At 36.3% G+C, this 20,994-nt stretch overlaps 1 protein-coding gene across 1 annotated transcript in view; it reads left to right on the top strand.

Annotated features, from left to right (window-relative positions):
• Positions 1-3,820: 3,820 nt before the first annotated feature.
• Positions 3,821-20,994, top strand: part of LOC104873483 (protein kinase C iota type-like) — a 100,045-nt gene continuing 82,871 nt past the window's right edge. The window contains exon 1 of the mRNA XM_033757013.1: positions 3,821-4,085. Within this exon, the coding sequence (XP_033612904.1) occupies positions 3,821-4,085 (265 nt within the window). The remainder of the gene's footprint in view (positions 4,086-20,994) is intronic.

The following is a 20,994-nucleotide window of genomic DNA, read 5'->3' as shown; positions in this document are numbered from 1 at the left end:
TTCCAACTCCAAAGGGAAAAAAATTATTAGTGGTTCACAAAGCTGAGTACAAACTAGTATCACCCCCTGAGGCATTAAAACTACAGTGGCCTCAGAACAAATCAATTAAACAAAAAGAGGTAGAATAAGGTCCTGAGACCCTGGCTTTTATTTTAAAGCTTCCCAGACATTCTAATGAACAGTTAAGCTTAGAAAATCACTATCTTAGTGACTCAAAGATCCTCAATTCCTGGATTATTTCATTCTTTCCTGGTCCTTCCACCTCTTTCTAAATTTCCAGGAAGGAATAAAAAGTTTGAACAAGAACAAGTGTCTCTTTTCTGCTTCAGCTATTACGGCACAATATGTTTTATTTAAAACTTACCTTTAAGCTTTTCTCCCTGTGTGAGAGCCTGGATTTTGGGCAGAGCCAATTTCTCAGGCTCTTGAACTATGCATTTGCCTAGGGCCTGGATGTCATAAGAGCCCTGCGCTTGTTTTATGGCTTTGCTGTAGCTGTTCTACAGCTATTAAGAAATGTTTAAGAAGGGGTCCTAAATATTCACTTTTCACTAACCCCCACAAACTATGCGACTAGTTCTGATTCCAAGCTAACCTAGGAATTACAAATATTTGAAAAAGGACAAGCTGACATTATTTTTGTGTCAGAATAAGTTCTAGAAGGGGCCTAATATATGAAGGGGGGAAGAGGGAGGGAGGGGGAGAAAAGGGGAGGGGGGAATTCCTAAGGACTTCCTACATTTTATTCTCCACCCCCAACTTTCATCATGGCCCATGCTCCTTTAAGTAATAAGAGGTGTAAAGGGAATTATGGCAGTGAGGTGTACACCAGGGAGCAAATAACATTCAAGTTCGGATAACCTGAGAGGAGCTTTATATGCACAGGCTCTGTCTAGGAAGACTCTAGGTGCTAATGAGCCATCCCAGAGGAGAGCAATGAAATGACTGGAAGGACAGAATCGTGTGCAGAAGACCTCTATGAGTAAAGCACTGAGATTTAGGCAAGGGATATAATCAGCTAAAGGCAACCTCAGCCACGTTCTCAGACCGCCTTCTTTCCCTTCTGCTGACTGATAACAATGGGTTCCTCTGGGCCAAACTATCAAAACTTGGGGGTTAAATATCACACAGAAAAGTCTTCTAAGTTGGTTGCTTGGGACAGAAGATTAGAAAGTGAAAAAGGAAATTACTTCTCACAGTCAACTCCTTTTTTCCCACTCAGCACTCATTCTTGCCTTTTGTCTAGGGGGAGAGTTTCTGACCTCATTTAAGAAAATGTTTGACGTTCACTGGAATGTTTACCATGGGGTGAGGTCAGTTCAGTCCTAGTTCCATCTCAAACCTTGTATAGCACCAATAACTGGGCTCTTTGTATAATGATAGGAAAAAAGTAAAACACAAGTTAAATGAGTCACAGCTGCTTCGATTATTTCTATGCCGTTCACCAAAAATTAAGTTTGTAATCACACATTCATTCTTCTACTCCATAAACTTCATTATGTGGGAAGGGTTAGTGATCTCCTTATTGGGTTACTATAGCTTTCTACTTTCTACTTTCTAAGACTCCTGAGCAGGAAGTATGGAAGACAGGCCAGTGAATTCCCGGATGCCTGATGTAATCTTCTTTACTGCCAGCACGGAGGAAGGAGGAATTCAATTTCTCTCTGATAACTAGAATCAATTTTCCGCAAAACAGTGATGCTATTCTTCTGTCTTTTGTTGGTTTAGGAGGGGAAAAAAGCCTAATATTCAATAGGGTTATGGGGAAGTTAGCACTTTTAACTCATGGGAACACAACTATGCGTTATTCCCTTGGGCACAGGAATTTCCAAATCCACAGGGGCCCATCAAAGAGCAAACAAACATGTTTAAAATATGTGTGTGTACCTGTATAAGTATGTGCACATGTATGCATATGTATGTCTCCTTGTGTGTGCATTCTAATTCTTCCCTCTTTACTTAAGGTGAGAAATCTGATAAAGGGGTCCTACAAGGAACTGAACAACTGTGCTATCTCCGGATTGTGTGCATTTGTGTATGTATATGTGAGAGAGACCAAAGAACTCAAATTCATCAAGTACTCTTAAGATTAGTGGGTTTACCTAAAGATTGTTAATGTTGTAATTAGCTCACAAATTTTATGTCCAAAAATACAAAAGCAACAATAGGTTTTATAAAATCCATTATATGAAGAGAAATGAACAAATTGAGCAAGGAAAATGAAAACACAACAGAGAATGCATAGAGTCTATTAAATGATTACAAGTTTATTAGAATTTTAAATAGAGGGAATTTATCAAGTCACTAAGGTTATAAGACTGCCTGAAACATCAGTTTGTTATATGTTGGTTTGCAAAAGCCCAAACTGCCATACATGTCTTCCTTCAATACTAAATATTTGGTTATTTGTAACAGTGAATGATGATTAAAATATACTTAAGCCTCTTTCTTCTACTTTCTGAATCAATTTTACCAAATTTGCTTTTCTTATACCCTCTAGCCTCATATTCTACTTTGCATATCGACCTAGTTTTGTAGACTTTAATGAAATTTTCAGGTTTTAAAAAGGAACACTAAGAATCTGTTCAATGCTATGTTATAAAAATAATATATCTCACAGTAGGCAAATGGAAAGAAATATGTTGGGCTTTAAAGTGTAATTTCATTTCTATTTGACCAATAAAATGCCAGAAACAGGGAGGCAAGCGTTGAGATGGTTCCTTCGTTCATACATTAATTTAATCAATATTTTAAAAAATACTTCCATGCACCACTCCTCTTGGCAGATAATAAGAAAATGAACATGGCTAATAAGTAAACAATCATGCTACTGCTCAAAAGGAGGATACTGGATTTCAGGAAACCTACCTTTAGGCAGAAGTATGCCTCTTGTAGACAAAGGGCAGAAGATGGAATGATAAACTTCATGAAGCAGAAATACGGATTTATGAGCTATTTGCTTTTAATTAGCAGTTAGAACCAAAAGTATATAAAATCATCCATGGAAAGAACATAAAGATAAAAGAGAATAGGACTAAATCGCCCACACCTTAATTTTGGATATATGAACATGTTTTTGGTGGAAAGTAGAGAATGTCACTCAGGATTACATGATTAAGGGAAAGGCCCTGAGAAAGAAAGGCTTAAAGATAATTAAGATGATATCTTGCTATAAAAGTAAAAGTCAGAGAGCATTCGTCTGGTCAGGCCCAACTTAGTGCTTTGAAAAGAAAGTGGCAGCCCCAGCATGCAATAAAGTTCTGAACAAGGCAGGCTTGTTTGTGGAAAATCTTCTGGGTCCTTTAACATCTTTCCAGCTTTGAAGCTGATCTTACATCTCCATGGTACTGATTATTTCCTACATCTGTTTTTCTTTCCCTTATGGTCCTACATCCATCTATAAAAACTGAGATGCTACCTGTTTTTGAAGATGTCAGTATCTGCTGAGCAGTCACTGGACAACTGATACATACACACAGAAAATCAATTTTATATCATTTTTAAATTATTTTAAGTGATGCCGCAATATTGTGAGCTAATGCCTCTACTAATAGTTGTTTCACACTGACGAATATTAAAGTTTTCTTTCAGCAAATTTTCCAAAGCAGTTATATGTAATACAATCCTGAATAGTTTGCAGTAGATTAGATTTTTATATCCAAAGCACTTTCAGTTTCTTTTCTTACTCTTTATTTCTGACAAATATGAAACTTCTAATTTATATTCATTATCATCAGTGGCAGCAATGGCCCAAATGTGGATCTAAAATTATGGAAAAGCCTCTCTATGACACACTGCTTTAAAACGTCATCACAGACTGATGACTGCCCAGCCGCTCAGGGAGCTTCTTGCTCCACCACCTCCAGTGCCTCGGACACTGGAGCAGAAGGGTGGGGACTGCCCAGCCACACAGGCACCTCTGCAGCACGCGCCATCCCTCCTGTGCTCTTGGGCCTCATGGTTGTGCTGGGATCTGGATCCACACTGCAGAGGCACAGGTGGTCAGACAGGTCACTTTACTGAGCTCCAGAAGATAGAACGGAAGAGAACAACTGTGATAAAGGTACATCAGACCTCCGAGGCTGGTAAGTTGGAGGGATCACCACCTTCCATCAGAATCTGGACTACCTTCGGAGGAAAGGCAGCTGGAACCTGCTGTAGAACCTTGCAGAGTTAAACCCTGCAGGAAGTCAGGGAGCGCAACTTGGGCCTTGCAACCAGAATTCAGCCTGAATCTCAGGGGTCAGCCATCGGCTACTTGAGACTAACTGACTTAGTTCTGCACATTGCTGCCTGCATTGTCTATTGTGACAGCAGAGATATACCCTATAAGAGTCTCTTCAAATTTTTTTCTTTCTTTTCCTCTTATTTTTAATTTTTAGTTTTTATTTTTAAAATTTTGTTTTTTCCCATTCTTCAAATTCTTCCTTTCTTCTTTCTTCTTTTTCCTGCTAAGTCTCTTGCTCCCCCATGGTATTCTTCATCTCCCTTTTTGTTCCTGTCCCGGTCCTAATTCAGATTTCTTTTTCTTTTTCTTTTCTTCTCTTTTTCCTTCACTTGATTGACATTAGGTTCAAAGGAAAGAGAGTACAATTTACAGCTTCCCTGTACTGTTGTTCTATTATTATCTTTGTTCTTGAACTCTGTCTTTCCTGCTTATCTTCAACTGTTTGCTAGAGTTTGCATGATCATCCTGTGTCCTTTGGCTTGACTTAAAAGCATCTCCTATTCTTTTACCTATTTATTCTTCTCCTACCCACTCCTTCTCAGTCCCCATCCGAGGGGTAAACTTGCTATATTGAAGAGTTTATTCACTATAAACATGTTTTGCGCTGGTCCTCAATTTTGGTTTAATTCACATGGTTAAAGGTGATAGATTAATAACTACCACAAATGGTCAATTACTAAGCTGTGCTTGATGCTACTGTGTTGCTGATTGTATCAATTGGGGTAAAGGGTTTTGATTGATTTAATGAGCCTCCTTTGTGATATTATGAAAATGAAAGTGTCTCTGAGTCATTAGAGACTCAAAACCTAAAGAGCAGCTAAGTCAGGAAGATCAAAATACTAACCCAGGAATTAAACCAAGAACAGCCCAACAACAAAAATAAAAATGAGAAAACACTTAGAGCCTGGAGTGAGGTATTTCAAGTCCTAAGAGAAAACAACCTCCAACTGAGACTGATGTCTCAGGCAAAACTCTCTTTTAAAATTGATGGGGAAATAAGATACTTCCATGATGAAGAACACCTGAGAAACTTCATAAGTAAAAACCAGCACTGAAAACAATCCGAAACAATATCCTAGAAAAGACAGTAAGGGTCACAACACCATGAGGCCCAACAGAGCAAATCAATTAAGCAAGACAAGAAACTAAAGGGAGAGGGGGAAAAATTGAAAAGAGCCAACAACATGACAATGATAAGTCAGTACATATTAGTTATAACCATCAATGTCAATGGCCTCAATTCACCAATCAAAAGGAATAGACTGGCAGGATGGATTAAGCAGCAAAATCCAACAATATGTTGTATACAAGAAACACACCTAGTTGAAAAAGAAACTCACAGACTGAAAGTGAAAGGATGGAAAATAGTTCTTCATGCGACCAGAGCCCAGAAAAAATTGAGGTAGATATCTTATTCGCAAAGTAAATTTCAAAGAAAAACTGATTAAGAGAGACAAAGAAGGCCAGTACATCCTTGGAAAGGGAATAATCCAAGAGGAAGAGATGACAATCATAAATACATATGCACCAAATATTAATGACCCAAACTATATAAAACAAATATTAAAGGACATGAAAAACCAAAAAGAATGAATACAATTGTAATGGGGGATGTAAATATGACACTATCACAAATAGACAGATCATCTAGGCAAAAATCAACAACAAAAATAGTAGAACTGAGCCAAGCTTTTGAACAAACGGACTTAACAGACATCTATAGAGTGTTCCACCCCAGAAAATCAGACTATCCATTCTTTTTGGCTGCACATGGGTCATTCTGCAAAACAGATCACATACTAGCTCATAGAACATGTTTAAAAATTCAAATCAATCAAAATTATCCCATGTACATTATCAGACCATAGTAAAATTAAGCTGGAGATCAATAATTTAAGAAACCATAAGAACTTCACAAACACATGGAAAGTGAATAACACTCTCCTGATCAATTAATGGATTACAGAGGAAATTAAAGAAGAAATTAATCAGTTTTTACAAATAAATGATAATCCCAATACCACATACAGGCCCCGATGGCTTCACTGCCGAATTCTACAAGACATTTAGAGAAGAACTACTGCCACTACTCTTTACACATTTCAACGAAACTGAAAGGGAAGCAATAGTTCCAAATGCATTCCTGGAAGCAAGTATTACTTTGATTCCAAAGACAGGAAAAGACTCAATCAAAAAGAGAACTACAGGTCAATCTACTTAATGAATACAGATGCAAAAATCCTAAATAAGATACTAGCAAAAAGAAAACAGAAGATCATTAAGAAGATCATACATCCTGACCAAGTTGGATTTATTCCAGGGATGCAAGGATGGTTCAACATACATAATTCAATAAATGTAATACACTATATTAACAGAGTCAAGGAAAAAAAATATGATCATCTCATTAAATGCAGAAAAAGCATTCAACAAAATTCAGCACCCATTCATGAGAAAAACTTCAGAAAATTGGAATAGATGGTCTTTATCTCAACTTGATAAAGGCTATCTATAAAAAACCAACAGCCAATATCATACTAAATGATCAAAAAGTGAAACCCTTCATGCTAAAATTAGGAACAAGACAAGATGTCCACTATCACCACTCCTGTTCAATCTAGTTCTAGAAACATTAGCCACAGCAATTAGACATAAGAAAGAAATTAAATCAATAAAGACAGAAAAGGAAGAAGTTAAAATGTCATTATTTGCTAATGATATGATACTCTACAGAAAACCAAAAAACTCTGCCAAAAGACTTCTAGACTTACTTGACACTTTCAGTAGAGTAGCTGGATACAAGGTCAGCACTCAAAAATCAATAGCCTTCTTGTACACAAATAACAGACTCACTGAGAGAGAAATTAGGGAAACAATTCCTTTCACAATAGCATCCAAAAAATAAAGTATCTAGGAATCAATCTAACAAAAGAAGCAAAAGACCTCACACTGAAAACTACTCCATCTTGATAGCATGTAAAAATAAAATACATAATCATTTCTTGAAAAAATAAAAAAAAATTATCAGATGCTAAGTTAATGAACATAGCATATCCTTTTGCCTATTTTAACTTAAAAATAATGAAAACTGGTATCCTAATTTGGTTTGATTCAGCTTTACAAGTTTTTTATTTTTAAATTGTTGTCTTGGAAAAGCTTTGGATATCATTTGTAAAGATGACCAATATGAACCAAACATAATGGTGCACACCTATAACCTCAGCACTTTAAGAGGCTGAGACAAGAGGATCCCTAGTTTGAGCTTAACCTGAACAACTGAGGAATTTAGTGAGACGCTATCTCCAAATAAAAAAGAACTGAGGTTGCAGTTCAGTATAAAGGCCCTGGGTTCAATTCCCATTACAAAAAACAAAACAAAACAAAAGTAGCATATATGCTATTGTTTCATTTCTCCAATAAGAATGTTGACTCTTAACAACTAAACCATTTTTGGCTTTTCTATCACAACACCAGATTCACTACAAATTCTGACATTTTATCAGGCCTTGTAAACACTGATATTAAAAAAACTATTTAATGACTTTGCCATTGTTATGAAAATTTTATAGCATTTTCACCATAAAAACTCATGGTTTAGAAAATGTATGTCCAGACAAAAACTATCACATGGATATTTATACCAACTTTACTCATAATTGGCCATATTTGGAAATAACCAAAATGCTCTCCAGTGTATGAATGAGTAAATACATGTACTACATCAAAACACTGGAATATTATTCAGCACTGAAAATGACTTATTAAGCCACTGAAAGACATAGAGGAAATTTAAATGCATATTGCTAAATAAATGGAGGCAGTCCATGTGATTTTGACTATAATATATTTTGGAAAAGTCAAAACCAGAGAGACAATAAAAAGATTAGTAATTTCAGGAGTAAGATGGGAAAGGAGGATGAACAGGCGCAGCACCAAGAACCTGTAAAACAGTGAAACTTCTCTCTGTACGATACTATAATAGGGCATCCATGTTGGCTCACTGGTCCAAACTTACAGATCATACAACACCAAAAGTGAATTTAATGTCAACCACGGACCTCAGGTGAGAAAGCAAAGGCAGGTTAATCAATTGTATCAAATGTACCATCACAGTGGGGGCTGTTAATAGTTTGTGAGTTATGAATTGTAACATAAGGGTTATATAAGAACTCTGTTTTTCACTATTTTTCTGTGAACCTAAAAGTACTCTTAAAAAGTCTATTTAAAACCAACAAACAAGACCTCATATGTGTTCTTTTCCTTTTCCAGGTGGAACATTCTTATATTCACATTGAAAGTAAAATGAATTTATTAAAACAGCCATTTCCTTCAAGGTTAACTCAATAATAAAATGTTTTCATTGATAACATTTGTCTTTAAATGTTTTTGATGGATGAATATTCATGTCACCTGCCTTCTTTACATGGTAACACTATCCTTTCTCACCTAGTACTCTTTTATGTACTGTTCCTATGACCAACTTCCAACGTATATCAGAGCTCAAAAATAAATAAATATCATTAACTCTTGGGACTACAGAGTTTCACTATAAACACAAAGTCACCAATGAGGGCTGCAAGCCATTGTGTTGTTTCATCCACCTGTAAATACCTGCTAACACACACATAAGAATAATTGTACTTCCATGTTGACTGCATTTTATATCATGTAACATCTAATGATGTCATCTGAGAGGGAACTTTTCATGTTCTCTTCTACCTCTGCTTTGAACATCAGATTTTATCATTTACTTACTGTCTGGTTTCAATATCTTCTCTATATTGATGCATCATTCAAAGGATTTCCAAAAAAGAGTGATACTTTGATTTTTGCCACTGCAGTTTGGAGCTTCATGCATAAATGACTAAATTCATTAATTTCATACTAAAGGATTATTTTGTCCTTGTTTTGAGAAAAAAATGGTTTAACAAGACAATTTAATGAATGCTTAATTTATAAATGATGTAAAATATTCTAATAAATGACTTCATAGCAATGACTGACAAAGTCTCTAAAGAAAAGAGCTGAGTGCGGTGGCACACACTTGTAACCTCAGCACTGGGGAGGCTGAGGCAGGAGGATCATGATGAGTCTGAGGCCAGCCTGGGCTACATCATGAGTTCAGGCTAGCCTGAACCACACAGTGAGACCTTGTCTCAAAGTACATATTTATTGCAGATCAATAAAACACAATGTCCATATATTTATTATCACACTTCCTATGTACAGCCAATATTTGCAGAGTAAACAAAGAACTGTGTCATTAGCAATACTTCTTTGCCCATCTATTTATGGACAGAGAAGACCCACGTGTTCGTTTTGAATCTGTAATTTATTTATCCTCCCTTTTTCATCAGATCTTTTCTTAATTCTTTTCTTTGTTTCCTAATGCTAACCATGGGTCTTGCTAATTAATACAAACCCAAGTCTCTCTATATCTAATGTTCAGCTCATTGTCTGTTAAATTTTGTTATCAGTTCCTGTCCCTGGAAAAATCACAGATGAAGGTGAGAAACCAGCAATCCTCAAGGATAAGTGTGATTGCTTATTACTCCTTCCACCTAAGAAAGGAGAACCAAACAGCCTCTCTCACTGTTTTGGTTCATCTATATTCACAGCTTTTCTGCACTATTTGAAGAAATTCTTTTAGACATATTAAATCCAAGCTGGATGTAATGGCACCATTCCAACAAGCAAGATAACTGCTGCTTGCTTAATCTTTTGGGATAGCTTTCCCATACATATGAGTCCATTGAAATCATGTCTATGAAAAGTCCTTTGTCTCTGCTGATAACCCAGCCATGTCCCATCTCTTTTCCATCCTTCACAGTTTGTGTGATTTAAAAAATTATAATGAATTAATGCTCATCACTGAAAAAAATATTCAATGTATGATTTAAAATCTGAAGTGAATTTCTACTCTCTTAAAAAGGTGAATTTTGTGTTAGCTCCCGATGTCCTCCTTCACACTGGTACATCTATACTATATCTGAAAAAAATTCACAAAACTTACCATGTACTATATACTTTATTCTTTTCGGACACATCTGATTTTCTAGAAGGAGGCTGATACAACAACTGTTATCACCAACAGCTTTCCCTGAGAAGTTGGGTGCAATTTATTTAAAGGCCCAAGGGCAGAATAATCAATAGAAGGTTCAGTTGAAAAAGTTGTCAAGAACATGAGTCAGAAAATATTTCTGTATCAGTCTATTTAAACATCCATTCCGGATGAGTGGACCAATTAGCTGGTCAAACCATTAGTCAATTTACAGAATTAAACTGTTCTATGATCTAGATGGACAAGGAAAGCAGCTAAATGAATGAAGTGACTCACCCACATGAGTGAAATAAGTGTGGGAAAGGGAAAATCATGGCAAATGAAAGAAAGAAGGTGTCACACAGAGGGACAGCCACTCTTCTAGTTTTTCTGTGAAACTTGGAGACTGGCCTTGCTACAAATTAAGATTGATCAAAAGCCAGGAATCCAATATTTAAGCAAAACACTCTAAGTAGTTGTTGATTTATAATTTCTAAAATTGTAAACCTCATCAGCAAATAAATGACTTATGAAGCAGATATGCCTATCAAGCCACTGATTTCCGACCAGTGGATATAATCGAAAGGGCAACTACGAGTATCTTTGCCAATTAACAATGTGAACATACATATTTTTAATAATATCTCCCTTCATGGGCACAGAGAAAATGTCAACACACAGAACATACTTCACATAAAGAACAAGGTATACATACGTGCAAGCACAGACGTATACACATGTGTACAGTGGTGCCTTGGTTCACAATATTTAACTTGTTCCATGATTTTGGAGAGGATGACCTCATGCTCGTGTTCATGCAGAAAATATGGCCATGGTCGTGCTCATCATTTGATGCAGAGTTCGCAAACAAAAACAAACCTTTGCTAAATGCTTGTTTGCAAACCAAAATTGTTCTCAAACAAAAGTGTTCATGAACCAAGGGACTGCTGTATATATGAATGTGTGTTATAAATCCTTCCCTAGCCATGACCAGAAATGAGAGAACACAATGCTGCTCCCCCTAAAATTAAATGTGGCTCTGACTGCAGCATCCATAAACCTTCCAAACTTGACAAAGGCCCTTAGGATACATCATATTCCAAACTTTCTGATCACAATCCTTTAAATCTTCAGTGCCTCCTCTTTTGGTCATTTTTATATCAAATGGTTGTCAAGTAATTCTTTTTTCTATGCATGTTGACACTTATTTACTCTTTAAGTTTATCACACCAGAGAAACTATACAGTATTTACACAAGTGTGTCTATTAATTTCACTTGAGTATGTCCTCAATGTGCATCCACTTAGCTATAAATGTCTCTAGTTTCTCATTTTTTATGGCTGAGTAGTAATCCATTTTATAGAAAAACCACGTCTTCTGTAGGGAATTGGGCTATTTCCAAGTTTTAGCTATTAAAAACTATAACGTTTTAAATGTGAGTGTGCAAATATCACTTTGGTGTGATTCTTTTCATTCTTTTCAGAAGATACCCAGGAGGGGAATAGCTGGGTCAAATGGGACTTCTAATCCTAGCTATTTGAGGTATCTCCATATTGATTTCCACAGTAGTTTCACCAGTCTGCACTTCTACCAACAATGGAGAAGAGTTCCTTTCTCCCCACAACCCTGCCAGCATTTGTTACTGGTTGATTTCTTGATAGCAGTCATCTTTCTGGGGTGAGGTGGAATCTCACTGTTGTTTTCATCTGCATCTCTCAAATGACCAGTGATGTTTTTTACATATTTATTTGTTGATTTTACTTCTTTGTCTGAGAAATGTATGCTCATTCCAGATGCCCACTTTTTTATTGGATCTTTCTATTTGGGGGATCTGATTTTTTTTTTTAGTTATTTCTACATTCTAGATAGTAGACCTTTGTCTGAGGAACAGCTGGTAAAAATATTTTTGCACATTGTAGGTCAACTCTTAGCTCTGTTGGTGGTTTCTCTTGCAGTCAAAAGCTTTTCAAAAAGATGATACTCCAGTTGTTGATTCTTTATGCTAGTTTCCATGCTGCTGAGTATTTGTTCATAAAGCTTTTTCCTATGCCAGTGTCTTCAAGAGTTCTACCTAGCTTATCTTCCAGCAAGTTTAGTGTTTCTGTTTTAATGTTTAGATCTTTAATCCACTTGGATTTTACTTTAGAGCATGGTAAAAGATAGGGGTCAAGTTTTAATCTTTGTCAAGTTAAAATCCAGTTTTTCCAACACTATTTATTAAAGAGGTTATCTTTCCTCCACTAAGGGTGGTTGGCTCCTTTGTCAAAGATGAGGTAGCTGAGTATGCCTGGAGTTGTTTCTGAATCTTCTAATCTATTCCACTGATCCTCAGGTGTCTTTGCCAGTACCATGTTGTTTTTAACACAGTGGCTTTGTAGTATAGTTTCAAGTTGGGGATTGTGATACCCCATCATGTCTCTGTTGCCTAGAGTGGCTTTTGCTATTCTAGGTCTCTTCTGGTTCCAAATGAATTTTTGGATGTTTTCTCTAGTTCTGTGAAATATACTGTTGGGATTTCAATCAGGATTGCATTGAATCTGTATAGCAGTTTTGGAAGTAGGGCCATTTTCACTATGTTGATTCTTCCTACCCAAGAGCAGGGGATGTCTTTCCGTCTTCTTATATGCTCTTCAATCTCTTTTCAGAGTGCTGTAGTTTTCAGTGTGGAGGTCTTTTACATCCTTCATTAGATTGATTCTTAGATATTTCATTTTTTTGGATGCTGTTGTTAAAGGATTGTTTCCCTAATTTCTCTTTCAGTGAGTCTGTTATTTGTGTATAAGAAGGCTATTGATTTTTGAGTACTGACCTTGTATCCAGCTACTCTGCTGAAAGTGTCAGATAAGTCTTGAAGTCTTTTGGCAGGGTTTTCTTTTGGGGGGGGGGTCTTCTATGTAGAGTATCATATCGTCATCAAACAATGACAGTTTAATTTCTTCCTTTCCTATCTTTATTGCTTTAATTTCTTTCTCTTGTCTAATTGCTGTGGCTAATGTTTCTAAAACTATATTGAATGGGAGTGGGGACAGTGGACATCCTTGTCTTGTTCCTGATTTAAACGTGAAGGTTTTCAGTTTTTGGCCATTTAATATGATGTTGGCTGTTTGTTTTTCATAGATAGCCTTTATCAAGTTGAGATAAAGACTATTCCAATTTTTTGCAGGGCTTCATCATGAATGGGTGTTGAATTTTGTTGAATGCTTTTTCTGCATCTATTGAGATGATCATATGCTTTTGTCCTTGACTCTGTTAATATAGTGTATTACAGTCATTGATTTTCTTATGTTGAACCATCTTTGTATCCTGAGGATAAATCCAACTTGTTCAGGGTATATGATCTTCTTGATCATCCTCTGTATTCTGTTTGCCAGAACCTTATTGAGGATTTCTGCATCTATGTTCATTAAGGAGATTGGCCTGTAGTTCTCTTTTTTGATTCATTTTTTTCCTGTCTTTGGAATCAAAGTTAACACCTGCTTCCAGGAATGCATTTAGAAGTATTGCTTCCCTTTCAGTTTCATTAAAATGTTTGAAGAGTAGTGGCAGTAGTTCTTCTCTAAATATTTTGTAGAATTCAGCAGTGAAGCCATCAGGACTTGGGCTTTTCTTTGTTGGTAAATTTTTAATTATATTTTCAATTTCACTGATTGCAATTGGGCGTTCAGAATTTCTTCTTCATTCAACTTTGCTGATTCATACGTATTAAGAAATCTGTCCATTTCTTCTGTGTTTTCCATTTTATTAGAGTACAGCTTCTCAAAGTAGGTAATGATGATCTTTTGGATTTCTGCCCTATCTGTTGTCTGTTGTGACTTTTCTTTTTCATTCCTAATTGCATGGATGTGAGCCTTTTCTTTCCTTTTTTTTTTTTTTTGATAAGGTTGGCTAAGGAAGGGTTTATTGATTTTATTTATTCTTTTGAAAAGCCAACTCATCATTGATTTTTCGTACCATTCTCTTAGTCTCCACTGCATTGATTTCAGCTCTGATCTTTATAATTTCCTCTCTTGTACTATTTTCCTCTCTTGTACTAACTTCATCTTTTATACTTTCAGTTTGTCTTGCTCTTCTTTTCCTAGAAGCTTAAGATTCAGCATTAGGTTGCTTATTTGAGCCCACTCTGTTTTCCTAGTGTGGACATTTACTGCTATAAATTTCCGTCATAGAACTGCTTTCATTGTGTCCCATAGATTCCTGTATGTTGCACTGGCATTATCATTTATTTGTAAAAACTGATTAATTTCTTCTTTAATTTCCTCTGTGACCCATTGGTTGTTCAGGAGAGTGTTATTCAATTTCCATGTAGTTGTGAAATTCTTGCAGTTTCTTTTGTTATTGATCTCCAGTTTATTTGCACTATGGTCTGATAATATACATGGGATAACTTTGATTTCTTTGCATTTATTTAAACATGTTCTATTAGCTAGTATGTGGTCTGTTTTGGAAAATGACCTGTGTGCAGCTGAAAAGAATCTGCATTCTACTTTTGTGGGGTGGAGCACTCTATCAACGTCTGCTAAGTCCATATGTTCAAAAGCTTTGTTCAGTTCGAGTATTTCATTGTTGATTTTTTGTCTAGATGACCTATTTGTGACAGTGGGGTATTTAGGTCCCCTGTTACAACTGTATTAGTGCTTATTTGGCTTTTCATGTCCCTTAAAATGTGTTTTGTGTAACTGCAGACATTAGCATTTGGTGCATATATATTTATGATTGTCATCTCTTCCTCTTGGATTGTTCCCTTTACAAGGATTTAGTGGCCTTTGTCTCTCTTAATTAGTTTTAGATTGAAATTTACTTTGTCTGTAAATAAGATAGCTACCCCTGCTTTTTTGCATGGACAACTGTTTTCTATCCTTTTACTTTCAGTCTATGAATTTCTTTTTGAACGAGGTGCAAGATCCCAATAACGAATGTAACTGTACTGTATACCTAAAATGTACCAATAAACTCAATTAAAAAAAGAATATTTATGAGATGAATTTCTTATATACAGCATATTGTTGATTTTGCATCTTATTTCATTCTGCCAGTTGATTTCTTTTGATTGGTGAATTGAGGCCATTAACATTGATGGTTTTAACTGATACATATTGACTTATCATCATTGTGTTATTATCCTGTTGTTGGCTCTTTTTAATTTTTTCCCCCTCTCCCTTTAATTTCTTGTCTTGACTTCTGGATTTGCACTGTTGGGCTTCATGGAGTTGTGATTTTTGTTGTCTTTTTCTAGGATATTATTTAGAAATGTTTGTAGTGCAGTTTTAGTATTCATGAAGTTTCTCAGGTGTTCTCTGTCATGGAAGTGTCTTATTTCTCCATCAATTTTGAAAGATAGTTTTGCAGGATACATCAATCTAAGTTGGAGGTTGTTTTCTTTTAGGGCTTGAAATACCTCACTCCATGCTCTCCTTGACTTGGGGATTTCTTTTTAAAAAGTCTACTGTTATTCTGTTCAACTTTCCTTTGCATGTGATTTGTTTCTTTTCTCTAGTTAGAGAAGTATTTTTGTAGTATTTTGTTCATCTTTTGGGTTTATGATATCTTGATTATTATATCTCTATGCATAGATTGTTTTTTTTTTTAATTATGGCTAGTTGAAGTCCTAGATGCCTCACTTACCTGATGTCAAATTTTTTTGCTCTGTTTGGGAAGTTCTCTGCCTTTAATTCTGTGAACAGATTGTTTTATGTCATTTGTACTTTCTCCTGCTTTTTCATGGACTCCTATTCATCTTATATTATTCTTCTTTTTATCATCTAGGAGCTGTTTGATTGATTTCTCATGTTCCCTTACTATTTTTAAGAGATCCTTTTTTTCACATTCACTGATCTCTATCCTGTCTTCTATATCTGATATCCTGTCTTCAGATTGGCTCAGTCTGTTATGTAAACTTTCAATAGAGTTTTTAATATCCTGGATATATGTTTGAATCTGTTTCACAGTTTCCATTTCTTTCCTATGCTGGGCATTTATGACTTCTATCATGGTCCTGAGCTTGCTTGCTTGCTTATTTATTTGTTTGTTTATTTTTGTCTCTTTCTGTTCTAGAGTCTCTAATCATGTCTTTCACTGTGCTCACCATCTCTGTAGTTATCTGGGAAATTTTTCTGTTTTGAATTTTTCTAGAGCCTGGTTGATGTTTTGTTACTTCCTGTGCTATGAGTTCAGGGTGTCCCGGTGGTTGATTATCAGACTTTTCCACCTCATTTTCCCCAGAATTTGCCCTTGGTAATCTGGAAGTCTGTGTTTGTTCTTGAGCCTTGTTTGAATGTCTTCCCATTTTTATTTTTTGTTGTTGGACTGTCCTTGGTTTGATACCTGGGTTAATACTTCTATCTTCCTATTATAGCTTGTCTTCAGTTTTTAGTCTCTAATGACACTGAGGCAATCTCTTTTTCATTATACCACGAAGGACAACTGATTAGATCAATTACAACATCATAGCCCAAGTGATACAATCAGCAACACAAAAGTATCAAGCATGGCTTAGAAAATGACAATTTGTGGTAGTTATTAATCTATCACCTTTAATTGTGTGAATTAAATCAAAATCGAGGATAGAGCTCAGCACAATGGCCATTATAACCCCTACTGTGTTTCTGTGGTGTGAATCCAGTTACCAGCACAGTCAGGAGGCCAGAGAGGCTGGAGTGTGGGGAGTTTCCAGGTGCCCCCCACGGCTCTGCCCCCTACAGGTCTGCCACTGAAGTTGGGCAGCTGGTGGGAGAGCTATAGGCCAGCTCTAAGCAGTTCCCCCTCTTACTGGTCTGCTCCTGGGGTCTGGGGCTGGGGTGAGAGCCACAGACTAGCTCCAGGCAGTTCCGCCTCCTACTGGTCTGCTGCCCAGGTTGGGCAGCTTGCCAGGTAATTCTTATTATGGAGCCACCATAGTAGCCTCATACTTCATCCTACTCATCTGACTCAAACTGAAACGGGGCATAGGAATCTGCACTTTAAATAAAAAAATCTATGTGATTCTGAAGCAAGTGGTCTACCCACACATTTTGATGTATATTTCTTCCAGTTGTAGCCCGTTGGTAATTCCCATTTATCTTGTTTTCTTGATTCTTATTTATCTCACCCAGAAGTGCATGTGCTCTTTTAATCTAAGCATTCCAGTCTTTCTTCAACTCAGAAAACTCTCATCTATGATCGCCATGTATTTTCTGAATTTGTAGATCCAGTACTTTTTGTGATGAAAGCACTATGCTAGTTAAGAGAAACAAAGCAATGAGCAAAACAAAGTCATGTTTTGTCCACAGACTTGCATTCTAATGAAAGATAATAAATAATTGAATGAGTAAATATTTAGTGTGATAAATGATGCTATGAAGAAAAAGGGTCTATAGGGATTGGCAAGATAGGATCAAAGGGAAGGGTTGAGCTTCACACAGGAAAACCCAGTGGTAAGGCAGGGTATCAGCAAACACATGAAGAAGGGAGCAAGCCATCAGGGTACTGGACAAAAGGATTTTCCAGATAGAGGAAAAAGTAAGTGCACAGATCCCAAGAAAAGACTTGTGTCTAAGAAAGAGCAAAGTAGAACACTGAGCAGATGGTAAGAAGGGAGATGGTAGAAAGAGACAGGATCAGACAAACAGCAAGGGCCTAGATCCTACAAAACACTCTTAGCCATTGTAGAGTTTCAATTCTATAGTCAGCGCAATGGGAAATCATTGGAAGGTTTTTAGCCAATGGGTGACATGATCTGACATATTTGAATAGGATTGATTATTCTGGTGAAAGAATAGGATATAGACTAAATGTGAGCAAGGATAGCAGAGATCAAATATGAAGATACAGCAAAAATCCCAGAGTGAGAGAGTAACAGTTTGAATCTGAGTAGAACGAAAACATTAAAATTCTGAATATATTTTCAAAGCTGAGTCAGTTGGATTTGCCAATGGACTAAATGTGTGAGAAAAAAGGACACTAAATACTGGCTATGTAACTGGCAGGCTAGAGTCAGCACTGATATAAATGAGACAGCTGAAGAACAAAAGAACTGAGTGGAAGGAAAGAATTCAGCTTAAGCCTATTCCATTTTAAGATCACTATTTGGCACATAGATTAAGATTACCATGAACAATCGGATTTACAATCTGTATCTCAAAGACAGTCTGACTGAATATATAAGTTGGGTGCTACCTTTGTATACATCACAGTAAAAGCCGAAAGGATCAGACAAAATTTCCTGGTCTTGATTAAAAAGAAAAGAGGTCCAAATAGCGAGCCAACATGAAGAACACAGGACAGTGAAAGTGTAAAGTGGGGAAGGACCCAAGCAGAAGAGACATAGTGAACAATCAGTGAGATAGAAAGGAAATTAGGAGTCAGTAACCCAACAACTCAGTGGTCAAATAGTGACATACTGCAAGAAGGAGAGTATAATCAAACTGGATCAAAATAAAGACCAGAAAATGACCCATGATTGATCCTGATCTTATTCAGCATCAGAGGCATTAGGAATTTTGATGGAAAAAATGATGAAGATTAAAATTTGTTTGGCTTTGGCTCCAAAGAGAACAGAAATTTTAGGAAACACTTTGAGGAGCCATTACAACTTTCTTGTAATTACAACTTTATTATCTTTCAATATCTTTAAAATTTTCTGCCTTTACTAAGTGTTCCTGGGCTAGGTCTGAAAAAAAGATGTCGTTGGCATCATACCATCAATGAAATAGGATGCTTTTATGCTACTTAACATAGGTGAAATGCAGAGCTGCCGAAAAGCCATTAGGGCCATGAATATTATGTATATTTAAAGTCTTGAATTAAATTTATTACCTCATGCTACTGCATTAGCTGCAAGAAGAGAGGACACTCTATAACCACCACTTACTTTAATGAAATTAACTATAACCTGATTTTTTGCTAAAAGTAGCAGCCGATAACTCTGAAATCCAAATGTATCTTCTATAACAGTAGAAGAAAATTACTAAATGATTGTGACTTGAAGCCAATGAAAGCTTATTATCCTCATACAGCACATAGACCAAGTATAGTATATGAAAAAGTGGTGGGTTGACACATAGCTATTTTTCTCTTTAAAAGTCTCTAAATGTCAAATTTCACTTATCAAATGTTAAAGTGCCTTGGAAAATAAGAATACCTACAGATATAAAATGTGTCCTTTCATTAAAAATACAAAAGAAGTCAATTACTGCTTTCTATTACATAACCATATTCTTTGTGGATTATAGAAAAGAACAGTGGGCTTCTTGTGCTTTCCTTAAAAATGTGAGTTCTTTCAAAGAGTCATTAACTTGGTAGAGAAAGTCATCCATTAAATCTCAAGGAGAGAATATTGCAAAAAGTGATGATTTCTGTTGTGTATGCCTTCCATTCTTCTGATTGTTCTTTAAAGCTGGATTTGAAGATAAACTCCTTAGTCAGAAAGATAACCCTTATCTCCTTATCGTCCCCTTCCCCAAATGAAAGAGGACAAAGTTTTGGGAGAGGCTTTAGATGCAGCTGCAAAGTATCAAACCTGTCTAATGGTGAGTTTTAATTACATCTCAAGTCGTGCTCTAGCTACGTTGTCTCCACAACTGCATTATACTCCTACTTAGATTTTTATCAGTTCAGTCTAATAGACCTCATTCTAAAGCCCTATATAAGAAAGTAGAGGCTCAGAAAGATTGCCCACTTAACATTATAGCTACTAAGATATAAGTGGTAGTATTACTTTATAAAGAAAGAAGCTTTAAGCAGGCCTTGTAAGAGACTTTTTTAAATTAAGCTGGCTATAGTATTATAAAATATTATGTCATGTTTCAGAGAAAGTAGTTTGCTTTAATTTAAGAGGAATAATTTGTGTTAAGTAAAACGACATTATACAAATACTAAATCATTCTCTCTTATTCTATTGAGACAGGTCCATGTCTTCTTCCTGTCAAATAGGGTAAGTAAAAGATTAGGATTAGGAATGAAGGAAGAGATCATTAGAATGTCTGTGCAAAATGAGATTAAATTTATCTAGACCATCATCCCTACTTTCATTAATCAAACTCCAAGAGGAAATCACTCTCATCACCCAGATAGCTGACTCTTGTTCACCTCAGCCATGCTTCTGCTGCACATTCTTAGACTTGATGGGTGCCCTCTCCCTGCCACCCTGGGCCTTTTGCTCTGCCAACTGGGATACCAACTGTTTGTGCAACCTCTTCTCTGATCCTTGACTTTCTTGCCTTAACTGAAACTCTGCTCTCTCTTAAGGATCTGGCTTCTTCCATGGCTCTGAAAAGTGAAAGGTGTTCAATCGGTGTGCTGATACACTTGAGTGTTCAGTAGAGGCCATAATTCTCCTTCCTAATCAGCATTCACACCACTACTCACACTCTTGTAGAAAATCCCACTTCTCTGGGACTCGTTTGCTCATTCATTCATTCATTCAGGCCTTGACTCATGTGACAAATATCTATAAAGTTCCCGTCTATTTCAGGATGTGTGTTTTAAGTTCTGGGGATATAAGGGACATCATATGATTTGATCTGCTACTCCCTGCTGAGCTGTAGCCATTGCAAACTTCTAGTTCACAGCGCATCACTCAGAGAAGATTTGGACACCTGGCTTGCAGCCTTGTTCTCCATTTCATGTTTGCTTACAAGACAAACTTTTTTTCTTCCTCCGGGGAAAGGAAAGGAAGGCCAGTGACCTGGTTTAATTTTCTTTTCATGTGGACTTCTGAATAATTATATTTGCTAATAGTCTATATATATAT

This window comes from Fukomys damarensis, unplaced genomic scaffold (assembly GCF_012274545.1).
Source record: "Fukomys damarensis isolate Sample0158 unplaced genomic scaffold, DMR_v1.0_HiC HiC_scaffold_28, whole genome shotgun sequence".
Classification (NCBI taxonomy): domain Eukaryota; kingdom Metazoa; phylum Chordata; class Mammalia; order Rodentia; family Bathyergidae; genus Fukomys; species Fukomys damarensis.
This window is presented reverse-complemented; position numbering and strand designations above follow the sequence as displayed.